This window comes from Garra rufa, chromosome 4, assembly GCF_049309525.1.
Source record: "Garra rufa chromosome 4, GarRuf1.0, whole genome shotgun sequence".
NCBI classification, from domain to species: Eukaryota; Metazoa; Chordata; class Actinopteri; order Cypriniformes; family Cyprinidae; genus Garra; species Garra rufa.
In genome coordinates this window covers 17,304,002-17,322,012 of record NC_133364.1, presented here as the reverse complement: position 1 = coordinate 17,322,012, position 18,011 = coordinate 17,304,002, and the positions used below count along the sequence as shown (strand labels likewise).

Below are 18,011 nucleotides of genomic sequence, written 5' to 3'. Positions count from 1 at the left end.
GGGGATTTGGCTCAAAAAAACAGAAAACAATCGCTCAACGCCTTGACACAGAGTCACTCACGGTAGCGAGGCCGATCTGCTTACAGTTGTTGACACGTGCGGCTCTATTTTTGTTATAGTCGGGGTTTAAATGTCATAGATCAATATCTGTGCATCAGAGTAGCTCTTGCTTCTAAAGGAATTCTCGAGGGAGCGTCAGCACACCGCCTTAATCGTAGTGGCCTTCACCCAAACACTGCCTAGTGTCTGGTGTCCCACGAGCTTTGAGACGGGAAGTGTTTGTACTGTCAGATGTGCACCTCTGCAGCCAATGCTGCTTCAAGAGCAGCTCTGTTCAAGTTATTTGTAGTTTTCTTTTGTCACAGCTCTTCAGTGACTCAGTGCCTCTTCTCAGCTTTGTTCTATATCAGTGTCGGCTCGTTCTGAGCCGTAATGTAACCAGAAGCATCCCGTGTGCCGCGCCGAACAGACTTCTGCTCTGTGTGAACGGTGTGTTCGTGGCACTGCTGTTGCCCTCGCGAATGGAGAGTGTGGGCTATCTCTAGCTCTTTTTGAAGGTAACAGAAGGAACACCTCCCAAGTGACTGCAGCTTGTGGAAGAAAAGCTCACTGAAAGATCACAAGACTGCTTTTGCCAAGGTTAAATTTAGGGTTTGTAAAAAGTTCTAACGCTCTTTTTTCCTCTGCGAATGCTTTAGTTAACAGCAGGCTTTAGTAAGGGCTGCCTTGTGCCAAAAGTAAAGCGTCCTCCTGAGACAAGTGCTTACGTGCTTATGCAGATTGTTCTGAAGTCAGCGGCAATAGAGAATCAAAAAGCTGAGTTTGAAAGGGCAGCCATCGCTAGTTGAATTCAACATTGAGTGGGGATTACAAAATGGCTGAATATTGTTTTTGAGTTATTTGTACTTTGCTGTGAAATGTAACAGCAGATTTTCCTTTATGGCTGTTGTGTGTTATAATCAGTAAATAAATGCACCTGAATGTTTGTAGGCAGATATTTGTATAGATATGAAAAGAATATATGTGACCCTGGACCACAAAACCAGTCATAAGGTAAAATTTTACAAAACTGAGATTTATACATCATATGAAAGCTAAATAAATAATAAACAAATAAGTTTGTTAGGATAGAACAATATTTGACCGAGATACATCTATTTGAAAATCAGGAATCTGAGGGTGCAAAAAAATCAAAATACTGAGAAAATCACCTTTAAAGTTGTCCAAATTAGGTTCTTAACAATGCATTTTACAAATCAAAAATTACATTTTGATATATTTACAGTAGGAATTTTACAAAAAATCATCATGGAACATGATCTTTACTTAATTTCCTAATGATTTTTGGCATAAAAGAAAAATCAAAAATTTTGACCCATGCAATGTATTTTTGGCTATTGCTACAAATATACCCCAGCGACTTAAGACTGGTTTTGAGGTCCAGGGTCACATATAATATAAATAAACCAGTATTTCATATAGCATTCCATTGAGAACTGCATTGATTTTAAAGACTTAAAGACTTTTAAAGACTAAGATAATTAATGACAGTAAGAAGAAAGGATTAAGAGGTTAAAAGGAAAAATTATTTATAGTATTTACTATTTTTATTTCAATTTCACATGACTTGAGTTGAAAATGTTTCTTAGCAGCAAAGTGGTGAAGATTCATATGGAAGCCTGTTTCCGCCACTGAATTAAAAAAAATAATAAACTAAATTAATCTCACAATTCTGACTTTTTTCCTCAGAATTGCATCATACAAACTCACAATTCTGACTTTTTTTAATGCACAATGGCGAGTTATAAAGTCAGAATTGTGAGATATAAACTTTTTTTCTCGCAATTGCAACTTTGTATCTTGCAATTCTGACTTTTCTCACAGCTGCCAGTTTGTATTTTACAATTGACTTTTTTCTTGCAATTGCAACTTTGTATCTTCAAATTTTTTGACTTTGACTTTTTTTCTCAGAATTGTGATATAAACTTGCAATTCTATGAACATATCAGTCTTTTTTCCTTTCAGAATTGGACTTTATAACTCGCAATTGCGAGTTTATATCACACAGTTCTGAGAAAGTCAGAATTGCAAGATATAAAGTTGCAGTTGCAAGAAAAAAGTCAGAATCGTGAGATACAAAGTCACAATTGCGAGGAAAAAGTCAGAACTGCAAGTTTATATCTCGCAATTCTGACTTTATTTTACATAATTGTGAGTTTATATCCCGCAATTCTGACTTTATAACTCAAAATTGTGCGTTTATATCTCAGTTCTGAGAAAAAAAAAGTCAGAATTGCAAGATACAAAGTCACAATTGTGAGAACTTTATACACAATTGTGACTTTATATCCCGCAATTCTGACTTTATATCTAGCAATTCTGACTTTATAACTCAATTGTTTATATCTCAGTTCTGAGAAAAAAAGTCAGAATTGCGAGTTTATATCTCGCATTTCTGACTTTATATCTAGCAATTCTGACTGTGTAACTCAAAATTGTGCCTTATTTCTCAGTTTTGAGAAAAAAAAGTCAGAATTGCAAGAAAAAAATTGGAATTGTGTTGTAAAAATTGGAAGATGTTCAGAATTGTGAGAAGTCGCAATTTTTTTATTCAGTGGTGGAAACAGGCTTCCATAGTTTTGACTGTAAACCAGGCACTTAAATCTGCTTTTCAAAGCTTGGTTAAACTAAACTGCAGGTGGTTAGAGAATAAAATAAAAGTTTGAGATAGCATACATAATGCTTTCCAACTGTTTAGTGAACTCATCCCACAGTTTTTGAGAAAGCATCAGTCTTAATCTATAGTCATACCACTGGCCTGATAGCAGGGCTTAAGATCAAGTTGTTTTGAGCCAGAGGAAATTGCAGTTTCCATGGCTGCTCGGTAGAGTCCTGCCCACATTATGAAGCTGCAGAGCTCCTGTGGTTACGGCTTCTCTCATCACCTCTCCTTCTGTTTGCTCTTCGCTTAGCCGATCTTAACTCGATTTAGCCGGATGCTCTCTTCTATACTGCCCTTTGACTGTGTGATGCTCCCATCACAAATGAGCAATGCTGTGACATTAACTTAATCATCCTTTTAGAATGAATTTTTAAAAAATGCAATAAAACTAAAAGCATTTTAGTTTTTATTATGCATAATCCACTGACCTTGGTGTAAATGATAAGTGCTGTTAAACGTCAATGCTGTTTTGTAATTTAGCCTTGACCACAGTTATTCATCAGTCATTTACTGTGTAACCTCAAATAGTGCGTCTCACATGACTGGCCACTGTTGTTACAGTCCATGACCACTAGGGGGATGATTTGAGACTCTGCATTGGCTGTACACCTGAGGTCCCACAGCACATACACAGAGCAGAAATGCGCAGACTGGTTTCTACTCCAGAATTTAAGTTCTTATCCGTTTTTGTTTTAAAATCAGGGATATTGCAAACACTAACAGAAAGTGTGACATTGAATATAAGATAACTGTTAAAACGTCAGGCTTTGAAATGGAATTAAATCCAAATGATTGTATGACAGATTAGCAATGTAATCCAATCAGGTTTAAAAAAAAATATAATCCACTTTACTAATAGTGAAATGAAAAGGAGAAAATTATATTGTTTTAAGGCTTAATAATTATAATCTGTCATCTACAATGTAGATTTAGCCACGTTTTTATTTTCCTCTATCTGTGATCAGATACTCTACTTTTATCCCTCCCTCAGCCCTATAGCATGTCCATGCTAATGCTAATAGCAATCCCCTGTGGCTAATTTGTTTAGCTACAGTTTTGATAATGCAACCAGGACTTCGTAAACCTCCCGCAGTTCATTCTTCCACTGTCCACATGCTGCCATCCCAAACACTGTCACTCTTTCTGGAAACCCAACCCCAGCCAAATTAACCAGCCCTCGATTGGGGAGATTAGATAACCCTCTTGCTGAATAAGGCTTTGGCTCGTGTGAAGGCTTTTTTGCTTTCCTCCGCCCTGTTCTCTTCTTTTGTTCGAGCTCTTTTATAGTTTTTGTTTGTGACCCCCTCACAATACAAAGTAAAAAGCCCCAGAGAAAGTGAGCGCAAAGCCAAAGACTCAGAGAGAGGGACTTTTTGATGTGGTGGCACAAAATTATTTTAGACGTCTCTTGTGGTAAGACGATCTTAGGTTGACAGGACTCGTGGTCTGATGGGACTCCAGGCCATAAACGCGAAGATAAAGTGGTTGATTCCGATGGGACTGGACTTGATACCTCCTAAACAGTTTAGTGTCAAAAAGGGAAAGGAAATTGCTGATTCATTCTGTCGTAATGGGTTATCAGGTGCATTGTAATGCTTAATGGCAGGTATAAAGACTTAAGTTCTCACAGGGCCCTTTAGTGAGTGTTTGGTTGGAAGATGTAGTCTGGAGGGAGGATAGGGTTATATCAAGACAGGAACAGAGTGTGAGTGTGCACTTTTGCGTCAGCAACAACAGATGTTCAAATATAGTCATGAGACCGCCAACACTGCGGTCCAACTGTGTGAGGATGTTACAGCTCTCTGCTGAACCGGCAATTTATGGCACGTAACGTCCCCTACAGCTGTCTAACAACTTAACAACTCTTTCCCCTTCCCCTCTGCTTTACTCTCTTTCACTGTTTAGTAGCTTATTAATGGTCGACTAACACAATTCATTCTCTCTCCTTTCAGATCCGTGTAGATGGACCTACCTATGGGGCTTTGCAGTACGAAACCATCCAGGTGGCCGACAACGGGCCCATCCTCCGAGACATGGCTTTTTCTTCCGATCAGCACTTTTTGTATGTGATGTCAGAGTCACAGGTGAGTCACTGCTACCTTTTTCCCAAAATGCATCATGATTTACTCAGCATGTGGAAGCTGGGAAAGAAGGGGAGATAAAATTATATGAGAATTTAGGGGTTTCACTTACTGTAATTACAGCCTGAGAGATGCGCTCGGACAGCCAAAGAGAGGAAGGGACGTTTTACATTATAAACAGTGACATGTGATGGATTGGTGGATTGGACTTTCACACACTGTTTGTGTCCAAAATACACACACAATTTGCACATCAGGATACGCCGGCTCAAAATGGCCCAATCGGTGTAATGGACTAGATTTGGCACCATATCGGATATCTTTAGCACTGCTGAAGCTTGTAAATCTCAAAATCAGAAAAACGCCGCATGCACTTAGTGCTGTAAAAACACCCTTACTCGGATAACCTGTCATCAGGGTTGCCGCTAAGGCTTTTATTTCTTGTGACATAATGCTTTTCATCCTGGCCAACACAGTGTTTTTATCACACTTTTTATCATTCAGGGATTCAGTCTGCTACATCAATCAAAGTAACACTTAAAAGGTTATTTATGTGACGATTAGGTGGTTTAACCTTTGACCTCTAACCCCTTGATGAGCATCTCCACTCTTTTATTTAACCTTAAACACTTCTGATTGCACTTAGCCAGGATTTAAGTCATCCAGCTCTCTCTCTCTTACACACATTACGTTCAGATATTGTGGCAAATTCAAGATGGCATTTTTCCGACAAATCCTTTTACTTCGATACAAAGCTGCTGTAATGCCACACTCAGACCTGAAGGCAGACACTCAGCCAATGTCAAGATTTATACCAATGGCTATAAATCTGAAATATCATTCAGTAAAATTCACTTCACCAGCAGTGAGGGTCAGAGGATTGCATTCTGGGATTTGAAGCACAGCTTGTAAATTCCCCAGTCTGCAAAAGTTACTAGTGGATAGTTATGTTGGGACATGGTGTCTGTTAATAACTATTTTTTTGCAGGGAAAATCTAGGAATTGCACAATGGGTTCAACTTCGAATACTTGAAATAGTCCGTTTAGGTCACTCTCACCAACTTTAGCTATGCTGTAAACATCATTTAAGACCAAATGAAAGTGTGGTTTAAAACTAGGACATGCTCATCGACTCAAATCTTATGGGAAAGGAAAGATGTTTTCTTTGACGTGAATAAATACCAGAGTTGGACCTGTGCTTCTCTGCCAGTGAATAATCTCACCCTATTGCAATTAGCCTATTAGCCCAGTTAGAGAGTTGTCGTCTGGTTTCTGTTTAGTCCCAAACATCAGGGGATCACATCTACTGGGGAATCATGCATATATTTAGAAGCTATTTAGTGAACATGCATTCTCTTGTCCCACCTGTAATCCTGCCCCCCCATAGCACACACGTGCACTCTGAAAAATTTATTCCAGTTTGCTTTAAATTTTAATGATTTGTGATGTAACGGTGCTTCTTGCATCACTAGCACTGGCTTGCTGAATCTACAACACCTCAGCAAAACAAATTATCAAACAAAGTTGTGATTTTGAATGAATTCGTTTTAATGAATCACAGAAAGATTTGTTTAAATAATTCTGATAAATCTTTCACTGAATAAACTCAGTGACTCATCTGATCTTATAGTTTTAATATATTTCCACAAATTCAGATCTCAGATTGGGTTTTCATCTGTGTTTACACTTTTGTTTGTTTTGCTATGAATAACAGAGAGACATGGCATTTTTTGGCTTGTTTCTTTCAGGCTCAGTCTCTCCCACTCTCACAGTTTGTCTCTAGCTCTGTGGTTGAGATGTCCGCATTAATATTTATGACTGATAACAAAATGCAGAAATTCTCATGACTGTTTTTGTGGTTGGGCCTGGTGCATCTGCTCCATGCTTGCGCGCACACACACACACACACACACACACACAGACACACAAAACCTGTACCACTTAAAACATTTACCACTTTCTCTTTCATGTCCCTTAAGCTCCCTCTCTCACACACTTATCTTTTTTTTTTTTTTTTTTTTTGCTTGTCACCTTTGTGAGGTGTTCCTGTGGTTTCTGTATTATGATAATGCTTGGAAATTCAACAAGATACACTTGAATTAGGAAAATTATAGGTTTAGTAAACTTCTTTTTGGATTAACTTGCAACATCGCAAGTTTATTGTATGCTAGAACAATCATGAGCACACACTGTCATACAAATTCCCAACGGGAGAGAGGAGCAGAAAAACAAGAACAGTAGGTCGATAATCTCCTGCTGGTCCTGCCTTAAAGACAGAGAGTGAAAGAGATGGAGGGAGGGATCCAGAGGGGCTTGGAGGCAGGGAATGATAGTGTTTGGGAGCGGAGGAGGTCAGGGTTATGTGTGTGATTATGACTGATTGGTTGAACAGAGCGCAGCTTGTGCTGGGGTTCGAGAGCCCATAGTCCTCCCCCCACTGAGTCAGTGCTGAGGTCAGCTGTAAGTACAGCAGTGATCATGCTTCCCATGAAACCAGGTCTGTTGATATCTAGGTTATACTGTATGAGCCACCTGATACAGTGGAGTGATCTTACTTTAAGTCATTTTTAATTACTAAGTTTCACCTTTGACCCTTACATATAATACCATATGGCTATATTGCGTAACAGATGGGGTGTAAAAATCCCATTCATTTTTTTCATCGAGGAACTGATATGTAAAGATAACTTACAACCTTTAAAGATCCACTGTGAGCTATGAGAATAGAGTAATTATCTAATAAATAAATAATTGTTTAACAGTGGATTTCAGAAGAAAAAAAAAATCAATACTCCTGAATTAAAAAAAAGATCAATAAATTAAAAAAAAAACTTTATTCAGACACCTTCAGCGTTTCTCACATTATCACAGTTCATTCGCTATAGCTTAGAAAATGATAATATATGACGAACTCAAGAGTTTACCTGTGTCAAAACAAATTGATCTTAAATATGTTAGATAACTTCGATAGAAAGGTGTGTAACAAAACATGGTCAGGTCAAAAGTGTTAAATCAAATTTTTGATCCCAATTTTTAACAAAATTTAACTTTTTTGGGGTATAATATGTCAGAGTTTACTTTTATTTTGCTATCATCACTTACATTAACTATAGTGTCCTGCACCCACTAGTAAAAAAAAATCTGGTGTCTGAACAATTTTTGGTTTGAATGTATACACACATTATGATAATTCATGCATTATAAGGTGGCATTAGCATTTTTTTTAAATAATAGTCGACAATTCAAATATTTCTAATGAATTCGAACAGTTGGGGACATTCTTTTACTTCGTATTATAAATTATAAGGTGACTTAATTGACTTAATTAGATGTTTTTTCACTTTTACCTTTACTGATCACTTTTTTTTTCTTCCAAGTCTCTTTCTCTCTCTCTCTCTCTTGCTCTCTCTTTCTAATTAATCCCCTGATTATCCCTCTAATTAAATCTGGCTACTTTCCTGTATCATTTTAAACAGCAAGATAAATGCGTCTTTTTAAGGAAAGGGGCCAGACTGTCTGTTGAGAGTGATGCAGATTACAGTTATCAGAGCTCGCGGCTAATTATTGCGCTTGGCTTTTTGTCCACGTTTGTCGTCCTTTCTTAGGGCTAAGTGTTTTTTATTGTAACTTTAGACAATGTCAGCGTTGGGCGCGTGTGTGTGGTCAGAGGGACAGCTGTGAGCGCTAATGACAGAGGCCTCAGCTATAGTTCCTCCTGCATTAAATGAATGACAGGGAGGTTCAGAGCTCAATGGAGTTACACAAATTGCCGGGTCTTGGCACATTAAAGCCTTTTGTTCTGTCGGTGCCATCTAAATGGAAGTTGTGTTCTTCTCTCCCGCAGTTTACTGTCATTTTACACTGGATTTTCAGATCAGTCTTTTGTGTGAAACACGCCGAGGTGAATGTGTACGCCTAGGCTTTGTCCTGACCCGGAACGTTCTGTCCGCAATTTAAGACAAGTGCTGTTCAATGGCTTCATTTGAATCTAAAGAATCAATGCTCGTTTTCCTTATTTTCAGGGAAATTAAATTGATTTTCGGTGTCTGTATTTCTTATAACAGCTATGTCACGAAGCAGGCCGGTGACAGTGGCTTCGCCACACTCTCATGCTTGCAGCACATACATAATTCATGTAGGGCAAGTTGAAACTGCAGGAAACTGCAGGTACTATAAGTGTAAATAATATAAAGCGTGTCTCACACCAGCCAAACAGCTCAAAGTCAAACTGTTTCGTTGCAGATCAGCTCTGGGCATTCGTAGGTGGGATAAGGCATCTGCCACCTCATCAGAACAGGTTTAATAAAGGCGACCTTTAATTTCAATTACGAGCTGCCGTTTAACGGTGGTCCCATATGCAGCATTCGTCGCCAATCCCCCAGTGTGACATTGGGATCTTGAGAACATTTCTTTGTGATATTGCAGTGGCCTACTTAGACCTCAGCCTATTGTGTTTGAGTGAATGGAGGTACTCAGAATGTCTGGATGCGTTTGGCACACTTTCGGGGGAATTTTAATCTATGAGAGCAAAGGAACTTCTCCTGAAATGCTGATTCTGATTAAAGGAATTTTCAGTTAACACTAATATCAGTTTGCAAGCACACATAATGCAACGTGTGTGTGTGTAGTTAAACTGTACTTTGGGGACAAAAGTACAATTAAAATTTTTTGTGTTCCAGTTTAATTTGGCAAAACCATTTGGGGACATTTTCAAGATGTTTTTTTGTTTAGTATGTTAAACTTTTAGCTATTTTTGAATTTGTTAGATCATCAATCATCAAAGCTCAATAAGTATTGGTCACAGACATGGACATTTACTTAAAATGGCCTGAAAACATAGCTTGGTGAAATTTAAAGTCTTATTTTGACATAACATAGTTAAATCTCAGTGTGAGAGTTTACATACTTTTTTTAAAAATTAGGCTTCCCATTATATTGTTCATTCAGACTGATTTGTGAACGCGGAACGCGCTCTAACACGAGGCTGGATTTATCACATCAACCAATCACAGCCAAACATAACCAGTCATATCGTGAATCATATAGGCATTGCCTCTTTTCACGTGACTTTCCCTCATTTATTCCCTCAAAATTTTAAGAAGGTGCTGCCTCCTCGGAGGATACGCCCCTGATCCATACTAATTATCATAATATAATTGCCATATATTGAAAATTATCATAATAATGAGCTTCCAACTAGTTACCCTACTTTCATGTCTTAGCTGAATTTAAAATTCAGAGTTTCTAACTTCAAAGCTCTGACTGAATTTCACTGAAAAGTTGTAACATTGTGTATAAAAGTTTTACTGTAACTATAGTAGGTCTAAAAGGTGGTTTATCGCTACACATTTAATTGCTATTTTGTAAACTGTTGGTACCTGCCATGTTTTCTTCAACCAAGGCTCATTGGAAATACATGCCTCTATATAGTTTCAAAGTGAAATGTCCAGAGAGTGGCGCTAAAACGCGTTCAATGTGTGACCCTGGCACATTTTTTCACATTGTTTTGTCGAACTGTAGTTTCGCGGGGGTTCGTACCGGAGCTCTTCATCACTTAAGTGCAACGCCATATCACATTAGCTACCGAGCAAACCTACTGAATTAGAAAACTCATGCAAATGAAGTTCAGAAGTATCCGTTTTCAAATTGCGCACAATGTTAAAATTGTTTTGAAGCCATCATGTTCATTTTAACTCAAAACTGCAGTGATTCCTACATATATGTACGTTATTTAAGTTTTGAAGAAATGTATTTATATTTAGCCTATGTTGACTTTCTTCATTGTTGAAAATTTTAGGAGCGCTTATAGAAGGACTAATGTATTTTTTTCTATCATCAAAAGCAAAGCTGCATGTGGACCCATTATTAGAGTTACCATAGAAACTAAACACTTCTGAGTCCGATGACTTGAATGGCTCCAAGTAGAATCTCCAAGTTGCTATCTCATAATTACAGTAATTCCAACATGCAGCAGTAGTAAGACTTTTGCTTGGTTGATTTCCTCAAAGCATGTAAACAAAGCTGTGTTGTTCTCATAACTCGTTTGAGTGGCCTGACACAACAACATTGGTTCAACCAATGACATGAGTTCGGCTAACCAATGAAAGACAAGCAGTGTAAAAAAAAAAGTACAAAAATGACCCTTTAGAAACAATACGAGTTTAAAGGAAAGCAATAAAATGTGAGAGAGAGTGTGTTCATTTAGTGTGTATGTGTGTGGCTGCCCAGATGTGTTTTCTATAGTGTGTTTAGTGATGTGGTTCCTGGGTTTGGTGCCTGTAGGCCTAATGATGTCGTCTGGATAGAATCAGCTCTGATATGTTTGTGACAGCCGGGAGTGGAGTATCAAGGCCTGAATGTAAATCCAGTTAGCACACAGAGTGGCTGGGTTCACAGCACACGTAATTGCATTTTCCGTCTGTGAAGCCCTCAGGGCCTCGCAGGGCACAGCCTGTTTAACCATGACTATGACCAGCTACCAGACCTGAGCACCCGCTGCGGTTTTAGAGAAAGATGTGTCAGATTTAGACCAAATGTTTCCAGAAAGATAGAAAGAAACCCAGCTATGGGGGGGACTCACCTGTTAGGACCAGATATTGTAGAGATATTGATCTCATGATGAAAACGCACCTTTGGGAACTTTTTTGCAAGACGTGAAATACATACCAACAAGTACATATCACTGCAGTTTCCTACAGAAATGAACACTAGAGGCAGTAAAACGGCAAGCATATTTTGAACTTAGGCTGTGGAATCATTGGGTACAAATCCTGTGAAAAACATGACTCACGATGAAAGAGCTAAAAGATGAGAGATTGAAAAACAAGCTACAACGGCATGCTTGTGATTGCGTTTTTACGTCACATTCACTTTTGTTTATACTTTCGGTAGGTTTAGATGGTACGTTATTTTAAAACATCACAAAGCGTCACACAGTGGACATTTCAAGACAACTGCGGTGACACATAAAACATAAAACGTACCATATGTACATCTGTTTCAGGGGAAAAAAAACACTCTTGTGTTGGAAACTGCAGTGATATGTACTTAATGGTACATATTTTGCACAACAAAATTCCCACAGGTGCGTTTTCGTCATGTGATCAGGTTAAAAAAACTTTCGAATTTACTTTATATTTCAGTTTCAATATAAAGAGATAGATAGATAAATAGGCCATTCCTGATTCTCAAAATGTCAGTAGGTGTGTGTCTCAGTCGTAACTATAAATGTGTTAGTGCGAATGTAGGGGGGAGTGGGGTGAGTTGTGCCAGTTTTTACTCAAAGTGACTTTATAGTGAAGCCATGACAGTAATCCCTCCGATTTAAGTATGTACATATATTTCAGGATGTGGTGCATCTCTGGGAACAATAACTTTGGATCTGAAATAAACTGATTCAGAATTATAGCTTTCAGAAAAAAAAGTGGTCTTGTGGCACAACTTGCCCCCGGTGCGGGGTAAGTTGTGCCTTTGGGGAGAATATATTGGGGTAAATTGTGCCAATGATTATTAAAGTAAAAAAAGAACATTTTAATGTCATAAACTGCAATGCAATATAAAATCAAGACAAATTCAATACAAAATTACTCATTTAAGGTTTATTTAGATATCGTTACCCTATTAAACTATTGGCATGTCATATTTTCTATATTTTCAGAAAACACAAAAAAACTCAAATACACAATATATGATATTTGTGAATCATTAGAATGCTCTCTGTCAACAAAATGCTGTCTGTCAATTATGTAACATAAGAATAAAGTGACTTTTTTCTGAACATTTCTGAACATCCCATTGTGACTTAGGCCACTTAAAAAACTGAATAACAGTAACAATAACAGTCTTTAATAACAGTGCAAACTCAAAAATTAGTGTTAGCTAAACTAAACAAACCACAGGTAAATAAAACACTGAGGCACGCTCATCTTCTCACACAGATTATCCCCGGTGGGTATGTGGGTCTAGAATAGGGGTGCCCTAATCAAACACACCTGAACCAGCTAATCAATCTCTTAGGTAGCATGTGATAATTACAGACAGCTGTGTTGGAGCAGGACTGGAACTAAAGTCAGCAGGTAGGTAGATCTCCAGGAACAGGGTTGCTCATCCCTGGGGTGTGTTCCATAAAACAAGTTTACCAAATAAGTCAGGCTTATTTCAGTTAGTCTGACTTATTTTAAGACAAATCAAGTGACAATAAGTCAGACTAACTAAAATAAGCCTGGCTTATTTGGTAAATTTGTTTTATGGAACACCCCTCTGGTCTAGATCCTGACTACAATTTAACATCACTGGCACAACTTAACCCCGTCCCTTTGGCACAAATCACCCCAGCCCGACAATTTTGAAAGACTAGCATGATCCAGCAGTTTTGAGCTAACATTATGCTAACTGTATAGACTCACTGTGTAGCCTACTAAAGCACTAAAACGTGTGAAATGTTTTCAAACTTGTTCATAATTGTTCAGATGCAACAATCAAAAAACCTTGATCATATAAATTTTACTTTGCAAGGCAAAAACTGTCTTTTGAGCTAAAATGTGCTTAGCTCTCATGCGATGTGTCTCTCTTCTTTGGGGGATAGGTAAATTGGATGGCTCTTCAAAAGTATGTGGTCATGACCAATTTCTTCTATGGTTTTCTAGAAACATGGGGTGGAACTACTCCCCCCCCCCCCCGGCACAAATCACCCCACTCTCCCCTACTGTATGTAAACTGTGGATGCTTTAATGAGCGATTTATTTTTATCTCAAAATTGTGTGTAAATATATTGCATGTTATGTGTGTTAAGACGTTGTGATTTGTTATATTACCAGCGTTCATCTTCTACTGACATGCTCCCAATACACATATAAATGCACTTTTCATGACCCCTTCTGGTACCCAAATGACAACGATATTTCTCGTCAGCCAGATTCGTGTGTGTGCGTTAGCAGTGAGATTAATTTAAGATGGACATTGATGGATTCATTTCATAAATCAGTTATGATGGGATGTTGTCATCTGTCTTCTGCTTCACTGGTGGTTAAACATCCAAAATTGGGCAAATACAGAAAGGAAGATTTGAATCTTCCAATTGAAGATTTCATTTATAAATAGTGCAGTTTTTGTGCTTTTTATTTTATGTTATGCTGTCTTATCCCTAGCAATAATAGAGCTTGCCTGTGATTGGCTGAAGCTCAGCTAGTGTTTGTTCAGCAGGTGATTGGCTGGGTTGATCTTAGTGTGTTGTATGGCAGATATTGTTCTGTCACAAGACAACAATGTCGCTTCTTCCCTGAAGCCTGTTGATTCTGTGACTCATCGTTGCAAACACAACATTATGCCGCTGATAAGGGCAACTGTCTCATGCGCACACATTTGTTTTCTTAAATCATGGTGAAGACTTCTGTTGTTTTTATACTGAGATAATATTTTTTTTATCCTCTACCCATAAACCTAACATATCAGAAAACTTTCCAGAAATGTTTAATTTATACATTAATTAATAAAACCTGACCCAGTCAGGCTTAGATGAGTTCAAACATTCGGTTTGATTGTTTAAACATACATATAATATCCAAAAATGCTGTCTTTGCAAGGTTTTAAAACGCAGCCGTGTGTTGTCACCTTTCATGCTAGTTCAGCATCAGTATGTCTTCAACTTTTGTAGATCTCCAAAAGAACTGGAAGAAATGGCTCTAAGTGAGTCAGAGGAAGATTGTTAATGCCAGCAGAGGAGCGTTGAGCTACAGATGAGCCCAGTGGATTAGACTCCATAATAAACCACAGCTCAACTCCGAGACGACTGAGAAACTCTGCCAGTCAGTCAGGTCTGTGGGATTTACTGACGGATTTCATGAGGAGAGAGAAATGGAAGAGGACTTTATATTTGATTAGGTTAGTACGGCGATTAAAGCGGATTTTAATGACTAGGTATTACAAAGCAGGTGATGAGAAGGCCATTTTTAATTTGACCCAGAGTGTATCATCCTACAGCCATTATTGCGGAAGCTCATATGTGACCCAGGACCACAAAACTAGTAATAGGATAGGACAATATTTGGCTGAGATATAACTATTTGGAAACCTGAAACCTGAGGGTGCAAAAAGATATCTAAATATTGAGAAAATCGCCTTTAAAGTTGTTCAAATGAAATTCTTAGCAATGCATATTACTAATCAAAAATTAAGTTTTGATGTGTGTACAGTACAGTAAACAAAATTTATCTTCATTAAACATGATCTTTACTTAGTTACCCTAATGATTTTTGGCATGAAAGAAAAATTGAGAATTTTGACCCATGCAATATTGTTGGCTATTGCTACAAATATACCAGTGCTACTTATGACTGGTTTTGTTGTCCAGGGTCTCACATAGTTGTATCAACATGCACACTCACAAAGGCATGCACTCTATTCTACCCTTAAAAATGAGTCTACTTTGCCTTAAATGCTGTCTTCATAGGCTGCTAGTTTTTGAAAGGGAAACAGAGATGCCCCTCTCTGAGTTAACGGCTGCATTAATCTGTTGGGCAGTGTCATTTGTCAGTTTGCCTCATTATCTGCTGGTCTCAATCCTCTTACAGAGCTCTCAGATAAATTACTAATAATCTAACGGATTTACGACATAATGAGATTCCTGAGTCGACGCAGCTCCTTTTCCAGCTCGGGAGGGCAGCGGGAAGTCCTCTTTCTGGACACATTTGTCTTCTTCCTTCTCTTGTTGTCTCCGTCTCTCTCTATCGCCGTAGGGAGTGTGTTAAAGCACACTCTGTTCTGGGCCGCTGAGACAGTGCAGAATTCACAGTCGTGTATTAGCGGCGACAGAGAGCGCACATCCTCTCTACACCAGTGGAGTGCGCTATTCATAGACTCACTCGCTACATTCAACAGGAAGTGCATATTACAGCATGTGCTACCTAGGAAGATGCAAGTCCTGATTTGATTCTGAATTTTTTTTTTTTTTGATTTTAGCTTTTGATTTGATTCATTTGGATATATGTGACCCTGGACCACAAAATCAATCATTTGGCTGAGATACAACTATTTAAAAATCTAGAATCTGAGGGTGCAAAAAAATTCGAAATAATGAGAAAATCACCTTTAAAGTTGTCCAAATGTTCTTAGCAATGCATATTACTAATCAAAAATTAAGTTTTCATATATCTGCGGTCGGAAATTTACAAAATATCTTTACAGAACATGATCTTTACTTAATATCCCAATGATTTTTGGCATAAAATCAAACATTTTAACCCATATTTTTGGCTATTGCTACAAATATACCTCTGCTGCTTAAGAGTGGTTTTGTGGTCCAGGGTCACACATCTTTTATAGTTATATTGTCTATTCTAGTTACACTCTTAGCTAATAAATTATACATGGCACCTTCTACTTTTACAAAAAATATAAAAAATGTTTGAAAAAAATGAACAGCAGGGCCAAAACTTCAGTTTATTTGCTGTTTAACACATGACTTTTTTATAATGGTTCTTCAATAATAACCAATAATAATCTAGACTAACCTAGCAACACCCTACAAACCACTCACAAACACCTTGCTAGCATGCTAGCATTGTAGCAGTGGGTTTTGCATGGGCATCTACCGCTCTTATATTTTTCAGAAAATGTGAAAATCTCATATTATCAGTATTATTATTAAAAGAGAGGTGTGTAGACAGATGGCTCTCCTTCTGGTCTAAAAATAGCTTGCTTTTCACATCATGTGATGATAGGGTTTATGCCTAGCTGAATGGAGGAAGTATGAACACGCACACGAGATTATATATTTCATCTGTCGGTTTCTCTTATTAATTTCAAAACACTTTTTTTTATCAGTCATGTGTGCCTGTTGCATACAGATCTGATGCTTTGTGAAAGCTCTTGCCTTCACAGTCTGTGATTTCTCTCTATCTCTCACACACACACACACACACGGAGAGCGAGCGAGAGACAGACCTTTCCACAAGTGCAACAAGCTCCTTCATAAATAGGAAGAAAACCCGTCGTATCAGAGGGGAGAATTTCACGAGCGGCTCCTAAACCCTTATCATTTTCTAAAGGTAATGAGAGTCAATCTCCCTCTCTGCTCACCAAGGCCTAACCTGCAGTCTCTCAGGCCCCCTATGCTAAGGCAGGCGCTCTATCACAATGCCTGATAATTTACCTCTTCATAGCTGTGAAATGGAGGAAGAGAATTCAGGTGTGCAGGCGAGGAGAAACGGGGGGCTTTGTGGCGGCACCAAGACCAGCTGACAGGCATCATGTGTGCGTGACAAGAGAGAAATGACTTTTCTCCTGGATTTAGAACCTCAGACTCGCACACGGCAGTGAGATCATGCCATCTGGAGCGCTCTTCTAAAGGATGCCCTCTTTCAGTCGCAACCTCCTGGTCTCTCTTTTTCACCTCTTGCTTTTTCTCTCTTGCGCTTTAGCTCTTTCTCTCTATTAGCTATAAATCTAAATATGCTTTTAAAGCCATTCAGAGAACTGTGTAGAAATTACACAGAAAATATTTGCTGTAAATCCTGGTCAAAATGTTATTGCAAGAGCTGTGGGATGGAGAAATCAGAGGGCAATATTAGATAAATGGATGTGCTTTTAGACAGCAGAGCCTAGTTAGAGATATTTCTCATCTTGTCTTTCATCTATGATTAGTAATTTAACTCTTAATGTGTTCAGACTTCTATTGTAACACAGAACCATAAAGTGATGTACTTCAATGAATGTTTTTCTACATTCAACTTAAATTTGACCTCCAATCAAACCGAAAAGTTTGTCCTGCACTTGCAGAGTCATATGACACTGTTCCAAAATTGCTCATTTTGACTAAGAACCCTGTAGGATTTGATTTTTTTCTTCTCGCTATTTTCTCCCAGTCTCTGAGATGTGTCAGGCATGTAATTTTATTCATGTAATTCATTTCCTTTCTGCCAAATACCTAAATTCTCATTAGTGGCCAATTGTAGCCCTACGGCATTTAGCAGTGGTCAAAAGAGATTTTCAAAATGATTTGTTTTCCTTGTACAGTCTAAAATGTCAATTTGAGTTTGAGTATTTAATCATATGTGATCTTGGACCACAAAAGCAGTCTTAAGTACGGGTATATTTGTAGCATAAGCCAAAAATACAAGGGTCAAAATTATTGATTTTTTTCTTTTATGCCAAAAATCATTAGGATATTAAGTAAAGATCATGTTCCATGAAGACATTTTGTAAATTTCCTG

At 38.1% G+C, this 18,011-nt stretch overlaps 2 protein-coding genes across 2 annotated transcripts in view; one reads left to right on the top strand and one right to left on the bottom strand.

The window, feature by feature from the left end:
* LOC141333750 (MICOS complex subunit MIC19-like) overlaps positions 1-18,011 on the bottom strand; it is a 636,840-nt gene that overhangs the window by 189,887 nt on the left and 428,942 nt on the right. The gene's annotated exons all lie outside the window — the stretch shown is intronic.
* The window catches only part of plxna4 (plexin A4), a 201,612-nt gene that overhangs the window by 103,003 nt on the left and 80,598 nt on the right, over positions 1-18,011 (top strand). The window contains exon 3 of the mRNA XM_073838764.1: positions 4,675-4,806. Within this exon, the coding sequence (XP_073694865.1) occupies positions 4,675-4,806 (132 nt within the window). The remainder of the gene's footprint in view (positions 1-4,674; positions 4,807-18,011) is intronic.